Raw genomic sequence first — 27,373 nt, 5'->3', positions numbered from 1 at the left:
TGAACTAACTTTATTTTTACAAATGAGCAATGGGGAGTTTGTGTCATGTAAGATATTTGCTGTACAAAGAACCAAAAACTATCCAATGTTTCTAAGGTATTTTATTTTCATTTCATATAAAATGAAGACAAAAGCAATGATATCCAGCCAACCTGGCATTTCTAGTGGGTGAGGTCAGTTCTCCTCCAGGCGGGTGGCTCAGGCATCCAACTCCCTTCCTTGTTGTGGGGCTTCCACTGTAAACACATGAAGAGGGAGAAGGTGACCAATACATTCACTTCTCCTTATTTTCTGGTGAGAGGAGCAGTGTGGTTCAAGCCCTGGGAACAGCAATCTCTGAATGATGGAGTTACAGGTCCAAGGGGCACTAAGTCTATCTACAGCTTTCAGCAACAAGTGATTTACTAAGTGTGATGGCTGTTTTTTGTCAACTTGACCCAAGCTAGAGCCATCTGAAATGAGGGAACTTTGACTGAGAAAACACCTCCATAATGTCTGGCTGTAGGACAATTTTCCTAATTAGTGACTGATGGGGAGGCCCCAGCCCCCTGTGTGTGATGCCATGCCTGGGCTGTGGTCCTGGTTCTGTAAGAAAGCGGGCTGAGCAAGCCATGATGAGCACCACCCCTCCATGGCGTCTGCATCAGCTCCTGCCTCCCGGTTCCGCCCTGCTTGAGTTTCTGTCCTGACTTCCTTCCGTGATAAACTATGATGTGGAAGTGTAAGAGAAATAAATGCTTTCCTCCCCGACTTACTTATAGTCACGGTCCTCTTGTCCACAGCAACAGGGACCCTGACGAGAACACCACTCATACTGAGAGCCTCCGTCTTCCTAGGCTCTCAAGTTAATTCTCTAGGATTTTCTACTTGGTCACAAACACCATGTATTTTATGACAGTTCACTACATGTACCAAGTAAACATGAGAATTTCCCAAGCATTTTGGCATTCATTAGCCTGCCGTAGTTGGTTTCTAAGAACGAATGTGCCTCGGAAAGTAGCTGACAGAATTTCAGGGACAGGATCTGGTAACAATGAACGTCATTCCTGCTCCTAGTTCACTACTCAGGACTGTATGATGTGACCACACCTACTGGCAGGGAGACAGTGGGGTGGTGTGTGTGATAAAGACAGAGGGATAATGGGTTACTAAATAGCTCATCATTCTCTGCCCAGTGAGAAAGGCATTTTAAAACATATTTATATTGGACACATTTGTCCATTTGACAAGAGACTAAATGTGTTCAGTGAATTGCAAAGATATTGAAAACTATTCCTGCTATCCTATGAGCTGGAAGAGGTAGACAGGCAAGAGAGCTACTTGGCAGTGGCTGAAAGCTCCTGCCTGCCATTTGTGTAAGTAAAATGTGTTTACACATATGCAAAATGTGAGTTAAGCCTCATTTGATTATATTTGCTAAGAGTTCGAATTTGACTTTCAGTGTACTGTGTACAATTCTGTCATTTGAAAGACAGAGTATATTGACAGAGCTCCCTCTAGTCTCTCATCCGGAAAATAATCCACATTTGTAACTAGAGAGAATTCATTTCATGAAAAAAGACACATACTCATGGACTTAAGGACATGATTTGGATAATGTGAGCTTTCTTCCTCTAAGCATGTCTGACCTCAGTCCTTCCACCAGGAGAGACACGGAGTGAATAAAAAGCTTTCATGGTCCTGAGAAATTAAAAATATTGTTGATGTCTGTGATCTGTGCTGCTGCCAGGGACCAGGCTGATGTCCACAACCTGAGCTGCTGCCAGAACCACATGGAAGTCCATGATCCATGCTGCCCCTGGCTGCTGTGGGCAAGGAAGCTTCTTGGGCAGTGGTGCAGAGGACTACAGACTCATAACTGAGAATGAGAGACATTCAAGGCTTCTCTGACAACCCCCCCCCAAAAGAGAAACAGTCCAGACAGGAAGCTATTGAAGAGAGTCCTTGAAAGTGTGATTAGTGCAGCTCGTCATAGCTGAGGGCTTCTGGGGTGGGGTGGGGAAGGACCCAGTTTTCATTAAGGAGACAGCCCTTGGGAGTTTGATCATGTTCCAATGAGCATATGGACAGCACAAATTGGACCTGGTGGGGTGTTTTGGGGGTGGGGTGGGCAGTAAGGATGGGGAGGTGGACCTGGGAGGAATGGGAACTGAGTGTGATCAGCGTGCATTATATGAATTTTACAAATAATTGATAAAATCATTATGTTGGAGAAAAATATTTTGAAGCCTAATTGAGAGTTCTAAGGAGAGTTCTGATGGAAGACATGGAACAAAGTGTGGTGAAGAATGGTTATTCTGTCTTCTTCCAGTTGTAGGCTAGCTAGACATCAGAGCTTTGCACAGCTGCTGGGAAAGTCAGACCATCTCCTGGTGGCCTGATCCATTTCCAGACAAACTGGCAAGTGGGCTCTATTGCGCAACAGTCCTGACTCAAGCAGTCCTCTGATGCCAGGGGTTCTTTAGGTGTTTAGGGACAGTCTTACCACATAGTCCTTGTTCGCTTTGATGGAGTGGATGCTTTCTTTTCATTTTCCCTGTTTTGCAATCTAAAAGCACAAGTTCTTAAGACTGACCTTTGAAGGGTTTCACGTGATGTGCATTTCAGGGAAGATCTTACCCCCTCAACTACACAGCTGCCTGCAACTAGCTCTGAGGTCTATGACTCCTTCTTCTGGCCTTTGTGGGTACTTGTGTGCACACATGTGCACATGCACACACACACACACACACACACACACACACACACACACACACACACACACACGTGCGTGCATGCATATTATACATACACATGAACATACCCGCAAATACCAAACACATGCACACATACACTTAACATTTTAAAAATAGGGATGGATAGATGACCAAAATGTTAAGGGCACTGACTGCTCCTCTGGAGGATGCAGGTTTAAGCCATCACACCCACAGAGTGGCTCAAAAGCTTCTTTAACTCCAATACCATGGGATTTGATGACATTCTTTTCTGGTCTCTGAGGTCAAGCATACACCTATAGACAGGCAGACAAAACACCCATACACATAAAATAAAGATAATGGTTGCATTTTTAAAATTAAAAATTAAATTAAAAATAGATGAGTATTAAAGTTTTAAACAGGCATTGTTGAAAGCTTTTCTTATTGTTTTATTAGCTTTATTGATACTTTTAATGTGTGACAATTCAATGCCTTTATGTGGAGCTGAGGTCACAGTGACTCTGAATGCTAGTGTCCTGATTGTAGGACTGGATATTCACAGGAGAAATTCAGAGTGTAGTGTTTGTTGTGGCTTCTTTTAGAGTGCTCCTTTTCTTCCTCTTCACCAGGTAAGATCAACTTCTTGTTGAAGCCCCAGAGGTTAAGCAAATAGAAGATTTGTATTGGGCTCACATTCCTGGTATTTTAGGGCCAGAAGGAAATTTTTAAATACTATTTTTTTTCAGACAAGGAAATAGAAACATGAATTGATTGCTGCTGTTGGCACTGTGTAGGTGTGTAGCATGTGTAGGCGTGTGTGTGTGTGTGTGTGTGTGTGTGTGTGTGTGTGTGTGTGTGTGTGTGAGAGAGAGAGAGACAGAGATACTGATAATAATAGGAAGTATATTTCCCACACTTCAGTCCCTCAGTGAGATGCTAATTGCTTTTCTTCATTCATGTGCAGCTATGCTCACCTGTGCTTACATGTGGAGGTCAGAGGTCAGTTTCTCTAGTAATGTTCACCTTATCTTATGAGACAGGGTCTCCCCATGAACCCAGAGTTTTCCATTTCAGTGAGACTGCCTTGTGAGTGAGTGCTCAGGGTCCACCTGTCCCCACGTTCTCTTGCCACCATGTTTTCACATGTGTCCCTCCCGAGCCCTCTCCTTAGCCTATGTGTTGCTGCTCATCTATTGATATGTTGCTGTCTTCACTCCTATATACATCTTTAAATTAAAGGAGTCCGTGGAGGCTCTCGTATCATACACCTTGGAAATGGCAAAGTTGGGTGTTGCATGTGTTCATTTAGCGCCATGAGACACCCTGTTAGAGACATTCAACACCCAAGTGATACAGAGGTGGAGATCTGATTAGACCTGGAGTAGAGCCAAGGGCAGTGCTTGAATTCCTTGTGAATGTGAAATGTTCAGAGACGTTAGATGTTTAAACTGTGTCAATGGGATATTAGACAGGATGTAAGAGTCCCCGTGGATGATGATGGGGCCAATGGTGTAAGAGTCTGCATGGATGATGATGGGGTCAATGGTGTAAGAGTCCCCATGGATGATGATGGGGTCAATGGCGTAAGAGTCTACATGGATGATGATGGGGTCAATGGTGTAAGAGTCTGCATGGATGATAATGGGGTCTATGGTGTAAGAGTCTACATGGATGATGTTAATATGTTGACAGATCCTTCTGTTCATCCAGAGATGGTGGATGTTCAGAGGCTTCCATCTTGCTGTGGAATGAACTTTTTCTAAACAGATCAAAGCAAGGGACCACAGTGAAGCTCACCCCTCTTCTTCTAGACCCCCTCCTTCTTCTCCACACCCTTCACTTCTGACTGCTGGGTGTCTTCTGAAAGGTTTCCTCAATGATTTACCATGGCCACCCAGACAGAGGACGTGAAGATCGCATGTCTGTTGGCCTCTACTGAGCTGTGAATATTTGAGAGCAGAGATGTAAAGCCATTCTTGACCTTGTTTCCCTGATGAGTGGGTCTCTCTGCAGTGGTGCCGAGGATGAGGAGGAAAGGGCGGAAGTCAGTCTCCTTGTGTAACTTCTCGCTGGGGTGCGAACAGCTCCAGCTGAAGTGCAGCATTTTCACTCTGTGCTCATCATTCATCAAGCAGTGGACTTGTCAACGACCGCTTACCCATTGAGGAGCATAAGTGAAATGTGTCTCCAAGTAGAGAAATCAAAGGCACACAATCCCCCTGAAAGGTCTAGTGTTGCCCTCCCTTGTCCTAGGCCCTTCTGGGTGTCTTTATAGTAGAATGGCACTTTGGAACAATTAAGAACCCTGTGAAAGTGCTGCTCAGTACGGGATGTATCCCTCACCAAATTATATGACAGAAGCGATCACACTGTTACTGTAAACTTAGCATGAGCAAATGTGTCTGAAAATTGTTTTCCAAAGGAAACACACTGAGATTATTGGTTAAGTGTGTATTTAAATAAGAGACACCCTGGGCCCAAAGCACCATGGTTCGTGACTCTCATCCTTGATTGCAAGTTTGAAAATGGAGCTGTGCCCTGTAAGACTAATTGCTATTGGCTTATGTGCTCACTGGCAAGAGTACAACAAGACGTCCCACTGTGCAGTGTCAGACAACGGTCCTTCTATCAAGGTCAGCTGAGTGACAGTCACTCTGGTGGCCCGTGGGTGTGCATTTGAAAGGGTGGGAGTCACCCGCTTGAGCATCATATGTCCTGGTGGATCTTTGTGTACATCATTACCTAGAGCTGTGCTTAGCTTAGTTTAGCTTTACTGTAGAATCTTAGACTTAATAACAAACACAAAAACAGATCTATTAAATGTAGATTGTTTTCAGATTTGTAGTCAACGTGGGGTGCTTAAAAAGTAGTGAAAGAAGTAAAGTGTGATAATGAGCTCAAATATAGATTATTAGAAGTTGAGTTTTCTGTTAGATGTCTGCTGTTCATGTCTTGCCACGGGTCCTGGAATGAAGTCTTCTGTGACCATGAGTGGTGTAATGAAGGAACACTGTATGTTTACGGAAGTAGCTCATCTTCTTGCATTTTTATTGCCATATAGTTTTGAAGAAACGAAGTGAGTCTAAAGAAAAGACCTAGCATCTGAGACACGGCTATAGTGTTGGTCCCACTTCCAGGTGGAGTACATTCTTGGTTTTCTGAGCCCCTGGGATGCAGACACATTACAGAGAGACAGGTGGCTGAGCTGTTCATAGCTGCACTTCCTACAGTCATCTGGACAGAGTCTCAAGGGGCCACAATGGAGGAAAATGACAATCTTATTTAAAAAGTGAAAAGGAAGATAACTTATAAAACCATGGGAATAACACAAGACCAATAAATTAAAGGAATATTTAAGACTGGAGCCCAGGGAAAGAGGTTATAAAATGCAGTGTTGGTTGTGAGGCTGGAATATCAGAGACTGGATATAAAGGGAAGTTTAATCTGAGAATTCATCTCTTGATAGTGTAAAGACAAAGCCGGGGATGCAGCCAGTCGGTAGACACATCCCCACATGGCCCCATCTGTAGTCCCAGTGGTAGGCAGACACTGGAGAGGTCCCAGAGACACTCTGGCCAGACAGCTCAGCCTGACAGGCCCAGATGCTACCAAGAGACCATCTCAAAACAAGGTCAAAAGCTCTTGAGGAGTGTCACCCAAGGTTGGTCTGTGACCTCCACACTGCACACAAACACATGTGCACACATGTGAACATGAACACACACAGAATGATACATTAAATAAAACCAAAATAAAGTAAAAGTAAACATGGGGATGTTTCCAAACCAAGGAAGAAACAATAACGAAGCATCTCTCGTAAATGGAGTTTGATTGGAACAAAAAGTTGCTTCTAGAGAAGGGCAGTAGAGAAGGAGCCACCTTAAACTGCCTAAAAGGCAAGCAGCCAAATGCCCTTCTCCCTCCTGCCTTACGCAAGACTGTCAGACCAGGCTGCAACCATACCACCTGTGGCAGTGTGTGCTGGGGAAGCAGCCAGGCTGCAACCATGCCACCTGTGGCAGTGTGTGCTGGGGAAGCAGTCAGCTACTGGTCAAATTCTCAGCTGCTTTCTTTTGGAAAAAAATCCCAACACATTTTCATTTTGAGAGCTGCCTCTTATTTTTTTTTCATTAACCACAATTGTTTTTAAATGCTTAATCCAATTCTTGCTCTTGAATGTCCTTGAAGAGGTTTTGTGGAGGAGTATGCAAAGCATTGTCCCCTTTGGAGCTTCGACGTGGGCCCAGGAGATACAGGGAAATGCTTGTAATTTTCATGCAGGCAGAAGGACATCCAGCTGAACACCAGACTGTAATTCCACCGGCAAATTCAGATGCCATTCAAAACTGGGAGATACATTTTGAACGCTTTATTAATAGCACCATATTGCCAACGCTGAATTACAGCTAGTGTTTTTAAAGGAAGGCTAGGAATACTCGGGACATAAAGCAATTTTATAGCCAGTTACCTGTGAGGTTAAGGGAGATAAAGACTCATCACATCAAGGTCTTTAGTGCACGCCACACAAACAGACCATGCTGTGTGCAGGCGTGATGACTCTCGGAGTGTGCAGAGGACTGGAGAGGCAAGGTCACCGCAGGCCGAGAAGCACCAGGGACTTGCGCAGTGGAACAGGGTTTACTACGCTTTTGAAAACACTCCAGTTGCGGGGGAGACGCAATCCTAATCCTTGTAAAGTACTACATTTATGCTTTAATCAGAAAGCTCCTATTAAGATCAACCTTTCAGTGAGAGACCATTATCTAGACAGAACACAGCCATTTCAGCTGCTGGATGAAAAACTTGTATCTTAAAAGCCAGGGAAGAAGCGACTTGAATGTTATCAGAAGCTAGCACATGGTCCTGAGGTGCCCTGCTGCTGTCTCCCATCTCAGCGTAAGCTTCAAACCCCCCTCAGCCCTATTTTAATTTGAGCCATAACCAATTATGTATGTAAAAATATACTGTCAGAATGATCACTGGAGAGGAAGAACATGAAAATGTGGGGTTTTTTTTTTTCATGCTTGAGATTAATGAACCCTCAGCAAAGTTATTAACTTTGCAGAATGGGTCCCAATTCTAAACCCCCACATCTCAAAATGCTTCAGCTTTCATTTCAAGACAATGGATGCTCTGACTGGGTCAGGAAGGCCCCACTGCAAGCGTTTGGCACGTCGCTCTCATGTTCCTCACACCGTTTGTCCACCACGCATCCCTCTAACCATGCCTCTTCCTCTCCATGTTAGTTTGGACTTGTGTCAGCACTCTATTGCCAGTGACACAAGAAGAGGGAAAAATGTTCAGGCTTATTTTTATTTTTTTAAACATTGCAGATGGACTCTGTATTCCTGGGAGGTAGCCAGAGCCCCGAGAGAACTGTGTATGGTCACACATGTGTATTGTGATTCGGCCCTGCCAACGAGTATGTGAAGACACAGCCAGACGTTTCCAGCCCTTGGCACAAGTTGGAAAACAAGAATGACTGGGAAGAGAAACACAGAACGGTGGAGGAGTTGTCTGTGAATGGCTGGGATGTGGAGCACAGCAGGCTGGAGAATTACTGGGCTCTTGATGAATAAGTAGGAGGTGGAACACAGAGCAAGGCAGGAGACAAGTGGGCTGTGCTGGTTTGTCTTCTTTTTAGCTGTCAACTTGACATAACCAAAAGTCACCTGGAAAGAGAGACCCAATTGAGTAGTTGTCCAGATCATGTCAGTCTGTGGGCATGTATTGATTGTTAAGGGGTATTGGGAAATCCAGATCACTATGAGTAGCACCATTTCCTAGGCTGGTCCCTGAAATGTGTAAGTGTTTCGAAAACTGGCTGGGTATGAGCAAGCAGGTGTCATGGGTGCATCTGACTGTGGTGCAATGTGGGCTGGCTAGCTGAGCTCCTGCCTGGATTTTCCTACGTTAGATTGCAATCTACAGTTGTTAAGCCAAGTGAATCATGTCTTACCTGTGTTGGGTTTATCAGGATATTTTATCACAGCAACAGAAATGAAACTTGAACAAATTCTCGATGGATGGCTGGGAGGTGGGCACAGAAGGGCAGAAGAGGCTTTGTGTTATGGTCTCAAGAAAGGGTAGGAGCTATGGACAGAGTAGCCACATTGTTTGGTTTTCCCACACACAGTGGAAAGGCAGAAGACCTTGGGCAAGATTTAGATGCTATGCAGAAAACAGAAAAGGCTGTCAGTCTGAGAGCAGAGAGAAATGAGTGACCTGTGGAAGGAAAAGAAAGCCAGGGAGAGTGTCTACCTGGAATCAATTAGAAAAGGAAAGCAAATAAGTGCTTTTTTAAGAACTAAAAAGAGGCATTAGCTTCCTCTGCACAATCTCAGAACCCTCAGCCGGCTGGAGGAATGGAGCTTCCCCTGTGGTGACTGGGCACAGCTCCAGGTAGCAGAGGAGGCGAGGCTGTGGCGTCCCTCCTCTCTTCCCCTCATCCTTGGCCAGGCGCACGCTCAGGTGCCTGCATTAGGTGGAGGATTTAAAATGAACGTCCCAAATGAACAATGGTTTATCTCAGGAAAACTCCCAACCGGGACCCTTTTTAAGGCAAGAATCCAAGCAGTAATGAGAAAAGTGTTCTTACATGCATCATGGAATGAAATGTCACAAGCCATTAACTTTATGAAACTCCAAACAAACCACTGAAAACTGAGGAGAAAGGAAGTTCTGGGAATCACTAAGACAACACCAACTCTCCAAAAGTATAATTAGTGAATTTGACTCAGTCCTTAAAAAAAAAAAAATTCTGTGTTGCATTTGAACCTTAGTTGTAATTAGTTTTTGTATCTTCTCTTAAAACCTTGGAAACATGCTCTCAGAGTTTTCAATTAACTGGGGAGTTCGAAGCCCCAAAGGAGTAGGCAGTCAGTCAGAGGGCTCTCGCTCTCTGTTGCCCTGAAAATTGGGCTGTACTCCTGAATGTTACAAGGGACCACAGGATGGAAAATGTCCCTCCACCCCCAGCCACTCACATCTCTCTGTAACTTACAGGCCACACGTCCCTCTGGCCTGGGAGACGAGCTGCTTTATATTTTTTTTCCTACCCTGACAACTCCTCCTGATGTAGGTTTGCCTTAGAGCTCACTATCTCCTACAAGAAAAATCTCCCCTCCTGCCCGTCTAACCTGTGTACTCCTCACTGTCCCTGTCTTAGCAGCCATCACGCTGTGTAATGATTTAGATGTCTATTTACCAAGCCGTAATGGTCCTCACTCGACTGTGAATTCTATCCTTGTGTTCCACAGAGTTTTGTATAATATAGCATCATGGAAGACTTGTTTCATAGGTTCTCATGTTAGCTGTGGGGGTGGGTGATGAACAGAATGTAGGTTCCCTTGCTCTCTCCGAAGCACCCGTTTTCTCCCATCTTGAGTATGGTTTCCACGTTGTTTTAACAGAGCCCTAGGGAGTTTGAGAACCAAAGCTTTTAGCTGCACTGGCAGAACTCATCCAGCTCTCACATATTGGTTTGAAAAGCTGGTTGTTATTAAAACTACAGTCTTTCCTGCGTCCCCCTCGGTAGTTCTGACAGCAACATCTAAATGTGGGGAGACCTTTAATGCTGCGTCTTAGGAAATGGTTGCTCATAAATAGTTGCCTCTACAGGACCTTCTCAGAGCTTTGGGAATTCATAAGACATCCTTGAAAGCCACCCTCATTTTTGGAAGGGCCGTTTTTAACTTTAAGAGGCAGGATACATCAACTCTTCCTTTTTATTTGCCTCATAACCAGAAAACTTTTTAGCCCTATGGTGTAGTAGACTTTTTATTTCACACTGAAATGTTTTGCTATGTTTTTCTACTAAGTTATGTGCAGCCTGCTTCCAGGGTGATATAGGAATAGAAAAGAGGAGAGAAAATAAATATTTTCACCGTGTTTTCTGCTGGGAGTAGAAGTCACTCTGCACTCAAATGATAGCGCTGACTTCTCTAGCAGCCCGGGGTGTGGTAGTGTGACAGTGCAGTGCTTGCTGTGTCATTGTTGACCCGCAGAAGTTAGCTATTTTCAGCTTCTTAAAATTAGTCACCCAGCTTTTGATCTGTGCCACACGTCCTTTGCCACATGCCAATTTTGAGGAGTTGAATGTGGCTGGCTGGGGATTGGATGAACCAGAAATTTACAGCATCGGCCAGCCACTCCAGAGTGTTTGAGGAATGCAAACTGTTTTATATTTGCTCTACGAATCATTTCACAGTAATCACATGCTGAAAGGACAATCTGAATTTATATAAATGAAGGCCATTTTTAAAGGGGCCGGAGACACAGACCAGCAGACAAGAGTGTTTGCTGCTCCTGTGGAGGACCTGAATTCAGCTCCCAGCACCTATTTTGGGCTGCTCACAACTGCCTGTAACTCTGGCAAGAGAATCAAACTCCCTCTTCTGGCCTCCGAGGGCCCCTGCACCCTCCCCAAACATATAATACACACACATTAACGAAAAAACAGCCTTTCAAAAAAGTCACTGTTACAATCGGTCCATTTGTTTCTTTTTATTATTTTAATGTGGTTCCAGGAAATTTGAAATTTTATGTGTGTGTTTCTTTTCTCATGGTTGTGACAAAATAGCTGACAGTAGCAGTGACAGAGACGGGAGGGCTTGCTTTGACTCCTCATGCCAGGGTTCCAGGCATGGTGGGGGGAGGTGTGGTGAGGGGTTGATCACTGTCTGACTCTGAGACTGCCAGGAAGCTGGTCACATCCTAGTGGCCAACAAACCAGAGATGCTTACAGACACCAAAGGCCAGCTCTGGTGACCTCATCCACTCTGGTGACCTCATCCACTCTGATGAACTCATCCACTCTGGTGACCTCAGACACTCTGGTGACCTCAGGCACTCTGGTGACCTCATCCACTCTGATGACCTCATCCACTCTGGTGACCTCATCTACTCTGATGACCTCATCCACTCTGGTGACCCCATCCACTCTGATGACCTCATCCACTCTGATGACCCCATGCACTCTGGTGACCTCATCCACTCTGATGACCTCATCCACTCTGATGACCTCATCCACTCTGGTGAGCTAGAGATCAAGTACAGCAAACACAGCCTGGGGGCCCTACAGACTCCAACCATGATGGTGCACATATGCTTTATGTTTTGACTGGGTGGTGCTGTTCTAGACAGGGTCTAAATAATAATGAGTTCTTGTTTCCCTTTGGTAGAAAGAGTCACTATAGGTGGCAAAACTTGGTGACTGGGTGGCATGTAGGGATGAGATAGATTCCCAGAGGTTGTGAAGCGTACCCAACATCTCAGAATGAATGATGCAGGGACATTGCTACTTCTCAAGGTGTGGCTGACACAGGGCTATATATTGTATTGTAACTCTGGGCACTAGGAGGATTCAGTAGACATGTGAAGGAAGTGGCTTTAAATAATATTCTAATTTCCCATATCTGAGAAGGATATGGGAAAGCAGGCTTCCTCCTTAGCTGCTTTTATTTCTGTAGGATGGGAAAGGCAGATGGGGAAAAGACTTACTCAAGGTTGACATGAGATTTTTTCTGTTGTAAGAATATTGACAATGTAAAATAATAGTAAGAGCAGAGTGGTTTGAATGAGAGCGTCCTTGTATGCTCATATATTTCAATACTTGGTCCCCTGTTGGTGGAACTGTTTGGGAAGGATTAGGAGGTGTGACTCTGTTGGAGGTCCCCCATTGGTGGAACTGTTTGGGAAGGATTAGGGGGTGTGACTCTGTTGGAGGTCCCCCATTGGTGGAACTGTTTGGGAAGGATTAGGAGGTGTGACTCTGTTGGAGGTCCCCCATTGGTGGAACTGTTTGGGAAGGATTAGGGGGTGTGACTCTGTTGGAGTAATGTCACCAGGCACAGGCTTTGACGATTCAAAGGCCACATGTGCTCTCTGCCTCCTAATTTGGATCCAGATGTGAGTTCTCAGCTGTGGCTGCCACCATGCCTTCATCCCTCCATCATGGACTCTAACCCTCTGGAACTGTAAACCCAATTAAATTCTTTCTTTTACAGGTTGCCCTGGTCATGGTGTTTTATTAGAGAAGTAGGAAAATAGCTAGCAGATGGAGGCAACGTATAGAAGGAAGAGTTTATTCCAGTTTACTGAACCCGATTGATGACAGTCCATCATGTGAAGAATGGGATCTAAGGGAGATCACACTCTGAACTGCTAGTATCAAATCGAGAGAGGGTGAGCCAGAAGTGTCCCAATGATACACTTCCTCCAGTGAGGCGACATCTCCTAAACCTCCACAACAGTGCCACTGGCTGAGAACCAAGTGTTTAAAGCACGAGTCTGTGGGGGACGTCACTCACTCATAAACCTCCACAGTGACCAACAGACATGTGGACAATTTCAGCCTCAGTACCTTGCTCCCTTTATTACTGAGGTCTTGAATACATTTTGTTTAGTGCCATTTAATATTTTTTCTTTTTTGTCTTATTTGAGTTACAAACACGATTGAATTACATGACAATCCCAGTTCCCTTCTCCCTCCCCTCCTCCCCTACCACCCCCCAACTAAAACCCTACCTACCACATATCCTTTCTTCTAATCTACACCTGACTCAACCTTTCTGCTCCCTCATGCCCCCTGCATCTTTCCTCTTCTTCCCTTTTCATTCTTGTACCCCCCCCCCCCCGGCATGGTCTCAATTTGCTCAGGGGATCCTGACCCTTTCCTTTTCTGCAGGGGACAAAGTTTGTGTCTTTTAGGATCCTCCTTGTTTACTAGTTTCTCTGGCAGTGTGGATTGTAGGCCAGTAATCCCTTACTCTATGTTTAAAATTTAATATATTTTTTTAAATTTAAAATTGTCAGATTTGTGTGTGTGTGTGTGTGTGTGTGTGTGTGTGTGTGTGTGTGTGCATGTGTGTGTGTGCGTGTGTGCCATCCATGTGCGTTCATGGGTTCAGAGGCTAGAAGAAGGCGCTGGATCCCTTTGAATTGTAGTTTCCCGTTACAGGCAGTTGTGAGCTACCCAGGTAGAGTGAATGGAGCTCATTGAATCCTCAGGAAAGGCAGGAAGCAAACAGCCTTCTTGACAGCTGAGCCTCCTGCTCAGCACCCCTCCCACACTGAATAATTTGTCTGAGTCCATTGAACAGACTCTGAGGATTCTGGAAGCTATACAGTCTCATAAAATGGCCAACATTACAGGTGAACTGTTTAAATCTGCTGGGAACTGTGCATTCCTGTTTATAAATCAGTTCAGACATTTCGGTTCCATTAAGAAACTCTTGGAGGAAAGGTTTCATTTTGACTGTGTTGCACAGGTCTTGGTTTTTAAAGACATTGAAAGCCCTCAAAAGCTGACTTTACATTTTGTGAATATACTGTCTTAATCACACTTCCGCTGCCTGTAGTAGGCTACAAATTGCAACCTGCTCCACTAAAGTTGGGCGGAAATAGGCAAACCACCGGAGAGCAAGGCAGAGTGCTTTAATGATGATCTCTCTTAAAATATTGCTTCTCATTAGTGTGGCATTACAAATCTCATTTGTAGCCAGAGTTCAAGAACAAAAATGTTCTGAGCTTACTTAGCAAATGCCCAGTCATATGGGCAGCACAGGAAATGTATATTCAGTGCAGGTGACTGGTGTACTTTCCTCCATGAAACCTTTCCTCCAAGAGTTTCTTAATGGAACCGAAATGTTCTGTGCATATACAGCTGTGAATTACTCTCAGTGGTACCTGCTGCCCCAGTAACCTGGTCTCCCGAGTTGATCTTACAAGAGTCATTTCCTCTTCCACATTTTGTTTTTGAGAGCACTGCTTTTGCACTTGGATGTGTTTAGCTCACAGTTGCCGTGTGTTGGTCAATCTTGATTATCAACTTGATGGACTGAAAAATGCCTATGAGACATTCTTGGACCAAATGAATGGGTTATTTCCTCCAGGAATCATGAATTGAAGACCTTGTTTCAGGGAGGGGGAGTAGATAGGGCATAGTTGGAGGAAACAGGTCACTGGAGGTGTGTCTTTAGGGGATAAATCTTTTTTCCACTTATTTTTAAGTGTCCTAGGGTTCAAACATTTAATTTTTAGATTTATTAATTTTATGTGTATGTGTATTTTGCTTGCATGTATTTTTGTGTGTGAAGCAGTTAGAAGAGGGTGTTGGGTTCCTTGTGACTGGAGGTAGAGGCAGTTGTGAACCTCCTAAAGACTCTCAAGTTTACATCCAGCCTTCTCTTTGTTGATTGAACCTTAGTTTAAGCCATCTGCATCTGTTTGGTCATTACTCTAGTTTGCTGATTTTCCTCCCTGTCATCATGCCTGTTTCTCTCAGATCTAATACTGATGCTGTTAGCAGTGATCAGTTTGAAGTGTATGCTTTTCTGGTTGACACCCTGCAGCTCTTTTGAACCACAGGAGCGATACTGGACTCTTAGGACACCAGCTCCTTCTCTCATGTATCTGTCTCTTCCTTTTGCTTCCTCTAATGACCAAAGAGTTTGCTTCACTCTCTGTACCCAGAGATCCTGAGCTACTTATCCTCAGTGGATTCCACACCACACTTTATCACGTCTGAGCTTGCACTCCTAACATCTTTTTTCTTCTGTTTACACCACCCTCTAGTTATTTCTTCCTCTCTCCGTAGGACTCCAGCGAGTCTTCCCCAGCTCCCAAGGGTGATCTAGTGTCCTCTGTGGTTGTACCTGGCACATAAAATTGAAATTCTGTTCATGCTTTGGGCCTGCTTACCAGGTGTTAAGCTTACAGAGGGTGAGCCCAGGTCAGAGGCTATGTGTCCTTGACATTGGGTGCATGGTAAGAGCTCAGTAAATGCTTCTTGAACTGACCTCAGGGAAGGGCTCCTTGACTTCCTGAAGGGCAGCCTCGTGTAGCACTGTGTGTCCCGCCTCAGAGAGCATTTGCAGCTCCTTCAGTGTCCATGGCCTACCTGCAGGGGTTTGCAGAGTGCTCTTCCAAGAGCCTGGAGCCCTCTCCTCCTTCCTTGCTGTGGGATCAGTTACTATCTGCTCTTTAAGATGGTGGCTTGGCTGGGGCACATCAGGTCCTCTTCCTTGACAGTTCAGATCAGATGTGCACTTTAACCCTTCAGGCATCTTCTGTGACCACAGCACTGGTTTAACTGGTGGTCATTTGGGGACTACTTGTCTTTATTCCTAGACTGGGAGTGCCACTGTCTATTACTGTGGCTAAAATATGGTAGAAACTTAAGTTGAGAGAGAGGGAGTGAGGGAAGGAGTAAGGAAAGAGGAAGGGTTAGAGTAGGGGGTGGGGAAGAGAGAGGAGGGAACGGCAAAGAGGAGGGGGCCATAGATTCTTCTTCTTGCCTTGAGAAGAGGAAGAAAGAATTGAATGTCCTCTTCCCACCTCTGTGTGTATAGGTGTGTGTGTGTGTGTGTGTGTGTGTGTGTGTGTGTGTGTATAGGCCTTGGGTGTTCCTCACTAGGGTCTCCCATTGGAACACGAGGCTTGCTGGTTAGTTAGGCTAGAGTGGCTGATCAGTGGGCCCTAGGGACCTGTGTGTCTCTGCCTCCACAATGCTGGGATTGTGAGTGGTTGCCACCCTGCCCAGCTCCTTATGTGGTTCTGGGGATTGAACTCAGGTCTCAAGGTTTATGGCAGCACTTTATCACCTGAGCTGTCTCCCACCCCCAAGAACTGAACTCTTGAGAACCTAGTAGGAGGCTGTCCCTGGGCTCTAGGTGTTAAACTGTGTAGAATTTGGGAAAAAAGGAATTGAACACAAGAGGCTTGGAAAACAGGAAGGACTCAGAGTTCATCGTCTCAGTTCTGTGCTTACTCATAGGCTTGGAGGATCTTTCGTCTTCCTGTGTGTCTATAAAAACCAGTTTCTCTCATGAGAAAGTGTGTTGACCTATTAGAGAAGCACACAGATATTAGTTTACTTTGTAATACCCTCTGCTTTACTGGGGAGGATATCCTATTTAGATGGACCACATGGTGCCTCCAAAGCGGGGGCATGTCTTCTCTTGGGTCCGTGAAGCTGAAGAATAAGCAGATGCATCCATCTGGCACATGAGAATTTACCCTGGCTGCAGGGCTTCTGGTTAGCTATGACATAATGAAGTCATTTTAATGCTACCTTCCTCCCATAGACTTGTAAAAATAATAAAACGGGGAAACAGCTCCCAAATCTCAAATGAATAAAAGGTCCAAGAAGCTTTTATATTCAGGTGAAAATGGGAATGAGACAAAATAAGGAAAAATGTCAGCCAGATATAGTGAAATTTAGGTTACTGGGAGAGAATGCCCAGACCTAAAGTAGATCTTAGTCATTGGGTAAATATGTTTCTACACGAATGATGCAGATCTGAAAAGACCACAGAAGCAAGGAATATTCTTAGAGCCCCAAATCCATGGCCAACATCTCAGTGAAGTAGGGCCCAAAGGGGGAGTGGGCCACTCTGGTTATTCGTGACTTAGACTCTTGGGGGAGCTTGCTAGAGGGATGACACAAGGAAGCCAATGTTACCCCAACAGAAGCTTTGGTCCTCTTCTATTAGCCAAGCCAGCATCAGGTATAAAGCCAGGAGACCAGGCACTAGGGAAATGAACAAAACAGGTATGTGAAGGTGTTAGCAAGGCAAGGTGGCAACACCGAGCATCATCCCAGCTGACATAACCATGAAAGCACAGTTCATAACAGTGACAAAGGAGCAGGGTGGGGGACACTGTAGGACAGGGCATTTGACCCTATATGGTCCCCAGAACCCGTGAAAAGGTGGAAGGGGAGAAGTGACTCCAAAGAGTTTCTTCTGCCCCTCTGACCTCTACATGCACGCTTTGGAATGTGTGTGTATGCGTGTGTGTGTGCGCGCGCGCAAACACATACATACACATACACACAAATAGCAAAACATTTAAAAAGAAATTGGCTTTTCAAAAAAGGCACTTTTTAAAAAGTAATATCATTGCAAAAATCAAAACACTGAAATACTTCATTGATTGTTTTTCTCAACTTTGAGAAATTTTCACAAAATTCCAAGAGAGTTTAACATATATTATGCAATGTAAGGATGATTTTTATAACAATGACCACTTATATTACCTAAGTTCTAGCTTCTAACACTTTGGTAACAATTCATACATAGATAAATAACGCAAGAAACAGTTTGTCAGTCTTAGAGGCACTAAAGTAAAAGAGGTTTTGTAACCTGAATGCAAGTGTCTGTCCTGATTTTCTAAAGAAAAGGTGTTGGATTCTGAGTACCAAGTGTGGCTTCCATTCTGAATAAAATTGTCAAGTTGACAATGATGGCTTACAGGGGTGCTAAAGGGCAAACACAGGCCAAGACACCTCCATTTGAACCTCCCCCGTCTCTCATTCAAGCTATTGTTTTTAGCCAGGCCCATTCTTGAATTCATGATTCTGCCGCCTCCCCCTTGAAGTACTGGAATTCCAGATATGAACCACTGTGCTAAGCCATTATATAACCACTTCCTAAATAGATTTCCCAATGTTTAAAATAACATGGAAGGATTTGGAAACAGGGAGTCTACAGTAATGCACATTTAGATGCAATTATCTCATTCATCAGAATCTTTTCCGATAGATTACAGCACTGTCTAATTTGATAATGAACTTGCATTTATCATAAGAACAGTTAAAGGCCTCTGGGAAGTGCCCTGAGCTGACCAGTAAATGCCTTAACTTAGTCTCTGATTAGAATATAAACTCAATTCTGCTGCCTCATCTGACAGGAATAGCTTCCCAAAAACACTTTCAGTAAATTATCCAACCTCCTGGGTCTATTCTGACATTTCCATGAGAGTGAGCAACTCACATTTCAAAGAACATGTTCAGGCTCCTGGATTACCTCTGCAGAGGAGTAGTCTGTTGCACCCTCCCTCACAGGGCCGTCTGAAAGCTCCTTTGCAAGCCACATCCAAGCTCCAGCAGACCCTTTGTCTATTATAGACACGACCACTCTGATGGTAGTCGTCATTATGACGTGCACCAAGCACGGCACTCACCACAATCTAGAGTCTACTCTAACTCATGTCTTCCCTCCTTCTTACAAACGGTTGGTTTTCAGGTCATCCTTCAGACTTGTAAGTCAGGCCATGGACTGGCTCTGTCTAGCATGCTTTTGGAGTTTTGCGTTTCTCCAGAGTGAAAGCTCAAGTCCTTCTGGTCACAGGGTGGGACCACACAGATTGCCTTCCCCAGCTCTGCCTTCCCTGTAGCCTTGTTCCCCCCGGCACTCCCCAAGCAACCACGCTGGTCCTGAGCAGTCATCTTGAGCTGCCCCATGGCCTCTTAACTAGCTTTGTTTCCTTTCCCAGCCACCCACTCTGCAGTCTGTCTAACTTCCTCCAGGCTTCTGTCCAGATACCATTTGACCCTCTCAGACCCACCACAATGTTCAAAATCTCACTTTCCCATTAGTTCAGCCATCTGTTGTGTTTTATCCTTTGCTCGTCTGTAACATAGTTACTAACTTATTTGTCCCCATCATTATGATGAAAATTCTACCAAGACAATACTATTTTGTGTTGTTTCTGACATATAGTAGCTTCTAGATAAAAAGAAGGATCTTCAACTCTACTTTCTTCGTCCCTCTGGGCCTTGTAATGTTTGTGAAAGAATTCAGGTGAATTTTGTTTTTCTGTGTTGCGTCTGGAAAATCCATTTATAATGATCTTCCAGTCCTGGAGTCTGTCTTCAGCTTTGCTAATATGTTAGCCCACAAAGATGGGGTAGCTCAAGGGCCTTCTGGTGTTCTCTAGGGTAGAAGATCGGAGAGGTTGGAGGGGAAGGGGAATCTGAACTTGTCTCTTCCCTAGAACCCGCTCTCAGAATACCATCCCCTTCCCTCCCTGGCAGCTGTGCACCATTGCCCAAAGCCCTCTTCTGAAGCTCGACCCGCAACACTGCTGTGTGAGGCAGGTCAAGGTTCTAGCTCCTGTCATTTGGAAAACACATTCAAACAGTAGTGCACTGGTTACTTGCTTTATGAGTTTGAGTATGGTCGCTTTCTTTTCCCCCATTGTTAGGCTTTTATTTTATTTTCAGCTGTTAACTTCAGTATTTGAGCTCTTTGAACAGTTCTAAGTCTGCAGTTTGTTGTTTGGTCCTGACTCATGATGGGATTAGTTTTCTTTTCTTTTCTTTTTTTAAAGTACAGGGTCATATTTATCTGATGTTCGTCTGTGGGGTTGCTGTGGGTCTATTCATTTTGTCATAATGAATTAGCATTTACCTTCAGTTCTGATAGCCTAGGATCTATCAACCAGAAACCAAACTAGGTACTCTGTGGCTTATTTGGATTAATGCAAAGGTCTTAAGTTCAACTCCCATCCTTGTGATTAGCCGGAGCTTAGTTTTAGCTATAAGAGAACCCTAATTTGTTGGCCTTTGACATAATCCACTCCCTCTTTCTATCCAAACTACACAGGGCTCACTCTTTAGTTTTTGAAAGCTGTAGTGGAGACCCTTTTTAGTCCTTGCAAGCCTCAAAGGTCTGAAAAATGGTGCTTTATTCATGATCTATTTGGTGGAGGGCTCTTTCAGAAAATTTGCCTGAACAGACTATTCTGTGGAAGGCATCATTTTGTCTCAAAGCCACTCCAGTCGGGCTTTCTTCCCTGTCATTTCATTCATAAAATTACACTTGTCAGGGGCACCATCAGCTTCCAGACCACTGAATCCGGTGATCAGTTTCCTCTTCTCAGACTCTTAGCACAACTCCTCTCTACCTCGTAAATGACAGCATTAGCATTCTGGGTTCCTCATCACAACCCGGCGAGCAGCTGAGATGTGAACTGCCTCATTTTTTTCAAGATTCATTTTTCACTTTAGAATGTATAAGAAGACGGCTGAGGAGATGTTCAGTGTGGCCCACTCTGAGAGCCAAACTTGCTTAGAATCACTGCCACACATAAGGTGCAAAATCCCAACGAGTAAATACAGTAGCGACATAAGAAAACGGTGTCACGGAAAGCCCATTGTGCTCACACACATCAGGTGACACTGTGTCTTCCCTGGAAAGACGCTCCTGATGCTTCAAGGCTGAGAGAGTCACAAAGCAGATACGCCTGCCCGGCCCTCAGTAGTACCTGGTGTTGGGGTAACGCTGTTCTTGTTAGCTTGCTTCTTGGAGATGTAGCCTCCACAGACTCTCCACACGTTAAACCCTAGCAGCTCACTCCTAGCAAACAAAGCTGCCCTTGGTGAAATCCCACAGTTCTCACAAATATGGGGATGCTTGATAAACATTGATATGGATCGAATGCCATCATTATAGGTTTAAGTGTTTGTCCTGTCAATGTCTTAAGTTGGGGTGCAGAACTGGTGAATGGGCTTTGACCACTGCAGTTGAATTATCAGGCTGAGGGTGTGAGTACACAGGCCAGGGTGTCTACCTTTGATTGCAGCACCCCGGGGGTTGTCTTGATTTTCCATCTAGTCCAGATTCTGATTCTGGTCTTCATTCTTAGCCTGTTTAGATGGGTGATAGACTTCAATTTGTCTGTTTAAAAGGCCTCTGGGGAAGGAACCCAGAGCACTGTCGAGGGAGAGACCTAAAGTCTGCTTTTATCTCCCCAATTGATAAAACTAGAGGTCAGTTTTCTGCTCCTTCACCCTCTCTTCTGTTTTCTATTTACATTTCTTAATAAATTATGTGGAAGTACAATGTAATCAATCGTTTAAATGTACAACTTCAGGAATTAATGAGCATACAGGCCATGCTGGTGGTGTGGCTCAGTGGTAGAGCCCTCACTGGTCATTTGCAAGACCCTGGATTAAATATCCAGCACTTCTAGAGAACCAGAACTGGGGAGGGGGGTTCAATAAGAATGGGTAAAACCCCCTGATATTCTGAACCATAGACAGGAGCAAAAGTGGAAGGAATGACTTCTGGTGTGGTTAGAGGGGCAGGAGGATGGGATCTGATGAGAGGATAGTGGGTGTCATTGAATGTGGAACAGGGAGTTAATAATAGGCACGGTTTGTGCCTTAGGAAGATTGGTTACTTTCTAGCCATACTCAGTACGTCTGCTGGGGACACAGAGACAAATGAGGCATTTACACTCTCAGAGAACTTCTGTTGTTATGGGAAAAATGGGTTTGCGGCTGAAAAATCAGCTCATAGACTTTGTAATTATCTCATTGAGAGACTGTAAAAATTTAAATGATGGCAGTGACAAGAGAAATGGATAGGATGGGGCAGAATCAAGAGACAAGTTAGAAAGTCACCAATGGGGCTTTAAGCTCAGCAGGAGTAGCAGGTAGGGGACATAGGGGTCTCTTTGAAAGGTCTCTGGAAAGCTGGCCATGTTGCTGAGATGGAGGAGGGTTTGCCTAACATGCACAAAGACCTGGATTCCATCCCCAGCACCACATGCAACAAGGCATGGTGGTTCATGCTACCAGCACCTGGCGGGGGCGGGGGTGGGGGTTGGGGGTGGGTGGCGGGGGTGAGACAGGGGGATCGGAACTCAGCTAGTTCAAGCCTAGACTGGGCTGCACAAGTCTTGTTAATAAACTTTAAAGTCACTCTAAAACTTCTAGCTGTGACTGGGAGTCCAAAGCTGCTATTTGTTACCATAGGAACACAGAAGAAAGACAGGCTGAGAATGGGGTTGTGGGCTGAGAGTTTGCATTCTGTTTCGGAGCCTGAGGTGCCAGCACAGGATCCATGAGAGCAGGTGAAAGGGGGAATTTAGAAAGATGAGAGAAAGATGAGCACTCGAGCTATAAATTGTCAAGAAGCTGGCTAAAGTTACAGCAGTGATGAGGTCTCCTGCTGGGATGGGGTGGGGTGGAGGGGGTGTGTGAGTAAATTGTGCCATCGTGACTTTGGGGAGAACTGTTGATGTGTGACTTGGAACAGAATGAGAAAACTCAAGAAAGAGAGCATTAATAATGAGGGTTGGCTAGCAATGCCAAATGCTGTGTGGAGGTCAACCAGAGTGAAGGGTAAGGAGAGCTCGTAGAGTTTTTAAATTAGAAAATTATTGGCCACCTCTGGGGACCAGTTTTAATAGGAAGAAGAGCTGGCAGCCAGCTAAAGCCGCAGTGGAGTGACGAGGGCTTCTGAGGCAGAGTGATTGATTGGGAAATAGACTTTTCCCGCCCATTTAATCCATAAATATTTATTGAGTATTTGCCTCTCATTTGTGAGGTAAGATGGAATAATTATATAACAGGGGAATTGGGGCCAGAGAAAGATGACTTTTGATGGTAAGGATGGGTCCTTAGCTTTGGGGGAAGAGTGGTGCAGGGGAGAGACAAGGCTGAAAGAAGAAGGAGAGTTGAAGTGTATTTCCACAGGCTGGGGTGGGGGTGCTGCAGAGGGAGCAAAGTTTGGTGGATGTCAGAGAGCTAAGGATGTAGGTGTGCTGACCCGAAACTGCCCCAGCTGTGGGTTTTAGTCCACACTAAGATCTGGCTTTCCGTGTAGCTTGTGACTATGGTAAAGTTCATGGAATGACTCCCTAGCTGTGCTTTTCTTTTGGAATGGACTTCCATGTTTTGAAAGTTAAAGGGAACTCTCTGGAAGCTGCACACTATTTAGGGCTTCAGTGTGAAGAGTCTAATGAGTTCCTCAAGACAATGTTGCAAAGTGGAGTTGGGTGTGTAGACACACAGAACCGTGTTCTCAGGCAACAATGAACTTCCTATGTGGCTCACCGTGGCCATTTTCTGGTGTGAGTCCTACAGGAGTCAATTGGTGATTGTACAAAATGATAACACTATGGACCTCTGAATGTGGAATGAATAAGATTTTAAATTTTATTTCAGGACAGGGTAACCCTGAAATTGTTTTACAACTATGGAACAATTTTTGTGCTGGTTGATTTTTGTTAACTTGATACAAATCAGACATACTTTGGAAGAGGGAATCTCAATTGAGGAATGGCTTCTATCCAGTTGTCTCATGGGCATGACATAAAGGATTTTCTTGATTGTTAATTGTTGGAGTAGGTCCTAGCCCACTGTGGGCAGTGCCATCCCTAAGCAGGTGGACTGGGTTTGATAAGAAAGCCACGAGGAGCAATGCAGTCAACAGCACCCCACCCACCATGGTCTCCTGCAGTTCCTGCCTCCAGGTTCATGTTCCCTCCCCTATTTGTTTTAGGTCTGTTGTTTATAACAGCAACAGAAAACAGTTGAGAATGACCTTGAACTTCTGAACACTCTTTCTCACACCTCCTGGGAGCTGAGATTATAGATAGCATGGTATCTCCATGACCGGTTCATGTGGTACTGGGGATTGAAGCCAGGGCTCCATGGCATAAGAGGCCAGCTAAATGAGCTCTACCCGGATCCTGATTTCAAACACCTAAGAGCTTAAGGAGTGAGTTGCTTTGTTCATAAACACCTGCGAGTTTGCAGCATGTGTCATCTTGCAGCAGAGTCTAGGCAGAACAATCTTTGTCCTGCTCACACTGTGTCACCGAGTTGCAGAAGACATTTAAGGGGCTAGATGAGACAGTTTCTTTGTGGGATAAGGAAACCGGGTTGACTGTGAAGACTACTCTTTCAATTCGGTTTGAATCAAAACTGCTTTGTGAAGGAAGACATTACTTAACAAAGACTTATCTTGGGGACCCCCAACAAACAGCGCAGGGAGCTAATTTCATAAAGAGGTTAGAGCAATTGAGTTGATGAGAAAACTTAACCTTGATTTAATCCCAACTGCTCAGAAAGTGGAGGAGGAGGAGTCAAGAGGGACTCTGTTTTCATTATTGACGTGAACTGGCCTGACATTCATGTAGCTCAAGTGGGAACTGTCTACACACAGGCAAGAATAAAATAATATGAAAAATGTTCTAAAAATCCTGCATTGTGAAATAATTCCATCTGCACACAGAGGAATGAACCTGAAACACAGACAAGCCATGCTTTCCGACCTGTGCTTGAGGTACAGGTTTCCATCTAAATGGCTGACCTGTTCCTCCTCTCTTCAGACAGTGGCTTTTATTGCTTAGATTTGCTATGTCATCAAAAAATCTTGTATATTTCTCACTGGACATGAATTAATAATGGCTTTACCTGCAACACAAAGAACTATCAGAGCGATAAAAAGACAAGGGATGTATTTCAGGCTCCAATAAAAAAATACTCCCCCCACTAGACTAGTAAATGCTGAAACTCTACAGGATACTTGTGAGGGTCACATTAAGAGTCTACTAAATAAGGAGTTAATAAAACCTTGACATTCTGAAACAATTCTGAAAAGTTCTAAACTTTTATATAACGCAGTGAACCCCAGAACCGTGCAGTAAGCTGCTGAGACTCTGCAGCTGGAAGCATAGATCCTCACTCTGGACAGAAAACAATACAGCCTGAAGGGAAAAGCCGTGGGGGTTTTAAAGAAGTGGCCAGACTTGTTAATAGTTTTACTGACTGTTTGTAGTATTTCTTTGCATTTTCTTCAGTAGGATGCCAAGGGACAGAAGCTAATGTATTTAATTGCATGCTTTTTATTGAATTGTTTACTGAAGGTTGTAGGATTGACTTTTTTTGACTTCATGGATTTTTTTTTCAATTCGATATGAAGAAAGTTTGGATTTTCACCCCAATAGAATTCTCAGAGTATGTTCTGTTCTCACCAGCTCTGCAGTACTGGTGAATAGGAACCTCCGCACCACTGAGACCTCATTGTTGCATCTGTTGCTGTCATGTGTGTGAGTTTGTGGATTATATTCTCAGAGTAGGAGGCTAGGTGAGGACAGCAGAGCAGAGCTGAGGGGACTGAACCCAAGCTGTTGATTTTCTGCAGTGTATAACTGCCCTCAGGGCAGTCCTGCCTTGTCTGCCAGTGTGAGGTTTCCTGATGCGCTCATTAGAAAGACAGATCCGTGGGGCTCCATTCCATCCACTGAATTATATTCTCTGAGGGTGCTGTCTGGGATTTGCATTTTAAGAAACAAGGTATAGGATTTCATATGAAAACCTGTCTTGGCTGCTTGGCATAATAATCAAGAGTCATCCCTGAAGCATTCTCTCTCCTCTCCTCATCCCCACCACTAACCAGTGGAGACGCACAAATTCTCTCCACAACACACTATTCTGTATCAGTAAGTCTTCCTTCATAGTCTTCTTCACCTCTTAGTGCTGCTATAATAAAACACCATAGACTGGGTGATTTGTAAAGAACTGTCCACATTTAGTTCTCACATTCCCAGAGGCTGGGAGTACAGGTTCAGGGACACAGGAAGAATGGGTGCTGTGTCTTCATCTGGGGAAAGGGGAGAGGCCCAAACTCCCCCCATCAAGCCTGTCATAAGGACATCAAACATCAGAGCAGATCGCTTAGGGTCTAAATGCTTCACCTCTCAACAGGGCTGGGGGCTAACTTGAAGTTTGGGGGAACCATTTGGACACAGCAAGGGCTTAGTATACATGAAATTTTATTGTTTATTGAAGACAACGAATTTGCATAATGAGATGAATGTGCTTGTTTATTTTACATAGGGAATTATGTCTCGGCTACATATTTAATACTGCAGGACAAAGGACATCTTCGAAGTTTCTCGACTCAACTGACATTTTAATTTCACGATCATCAGAGCTGAGAACACTGAATATAAATATTAGTAGGCTTGGCAGAAATATCTTCAGGACCATTTCAGAAACTGTTGAAGCTCTGTCCTAATCCCAAGACAAAAGTTACAGAATAATTTTCTTACCAAGACTCAAAATCACAACTGGAACAACAATTTTTTAAAATCAAACACCTGGTCACAGCGTAGTATAATTATCTACTCATTCATTGGGAATGATAATGGGACAATATGAAGTATTTTTCTTTGTACTTAAGTCACTGTGATTCTGTAAGTGGACAGTAATACACTGCAGTTCATCTCTAAACTGAACGGAGGGGCTTTAGGCAAATTTATTTGGTGTTGGGTGTCATTGCAACACAACACACACACACACACACACACACACACACACACACACATATGCACACACACGCACACACATGCACACACACAGTGCAACACATGCCTGCTGTCTGTTCAGAAGCCAGGATGCAGGGAAGTTGCAGGACACAAGATGGACGAGCATGGCCAGAGATGGCCGGGTTTGGCATTTGGATTTGAATTAAGTTTTGGTTGTTCACTAAGAGATGCTTTACTCTTGCCAGGCTTTTTGTAATCTACATCTGCACCTAGTTACAAAATCCCACATGGAGTTTGTGGTGTGCAGTTTAAGAAGCTGGGCTAGGAGCTGTCAGGATGACTCAGCCGTTAGGAGTGAGCACAGCTCATACACAGGACCTGAGTTCAGTGCCCAGCACCTGCTTGCAACTCCAGCTTCAGGGGCTCTGAAGCGTGTGGCCTCTGAAATCGCCTGTATTCAAATGTTTGTACCCATACAGACACATGCACATAACTAAAACCAATAGAAATTTTTTTTAAAAAGAAAAAACATAATATAAAGTAGGAAATTACCAATACGGAGCCAAGTAGAAATATAAGGGTATTTAATAGGGAAAAGCCTGACCTAGGGAAAAGAACGACCTAGCCAGCAGGTGTGGCAGCAAAGGGAAACTGAAAGCGAAACCCAGCCAACTGACACTCATACTCTACGTCACCCTGACCACGCCCTCGCAGGCGTGGCTACAGGTTCCCCTACAATAATCTGCTATGCATGTGGTAGGTTTGGAGGGTAAACTCCTTGAGGCCCCAGTGGCTTTCACAGTTGTCTCCTTAGGGCATGGCTCATT

The 27,373-nt window shown here is 44.4% G+C and overlaps 1 protein-coding gene across 1 annotated transcript in view; it reads left to right on the top strand.

Moving 5' to 3' along the window:
• Positions 1-4,135: 4,135 nt before the first annotated feature.
• The window catches only part of Slc44a5 (solute carrier family 44 member 5), a 168,670-nt gene continuing 145,432 nt past the window's right edge, over positions 4,136-27,373 (top strand). The window contains exons 1-3 of the mRNA XM_027395184.2: positions 4,136-4,351; positions 11,397-11,461; positions 11,544-11,793. Coding sequence (XP_027250985.2) covers positions 4,136-4,351; positions 11,397-11,461; positions 11,544-11,793 — 531 coding nt within the window. The remainder of the gene's footprint in view (positions 4,352-11,396; positions 11,462-11,543; positions 11,794-27,373) is intronic.

Source organism: Cricetulus griseus (assembly GCF_003668045.3).
Source record: "Cricetulus griseus strain 17A/GY chromosome 1 unlocalized genomic scaffold, alternate assembly CriGri-PICRH-1.0 chr1_0, whole genome shotgun sequence".
In the NCBI taxonomy this organism is placed as follows: Eukaryota; Metazoa; Chordata; class Mammalia; order Rodentia; family Cricetidae; genus Cricetulus; species Cricetulus griseus.
Note: the sequence above shows the minus strand (reverse complement) of the source record. Positions and strands in the feature narration are given on the sequence as shown.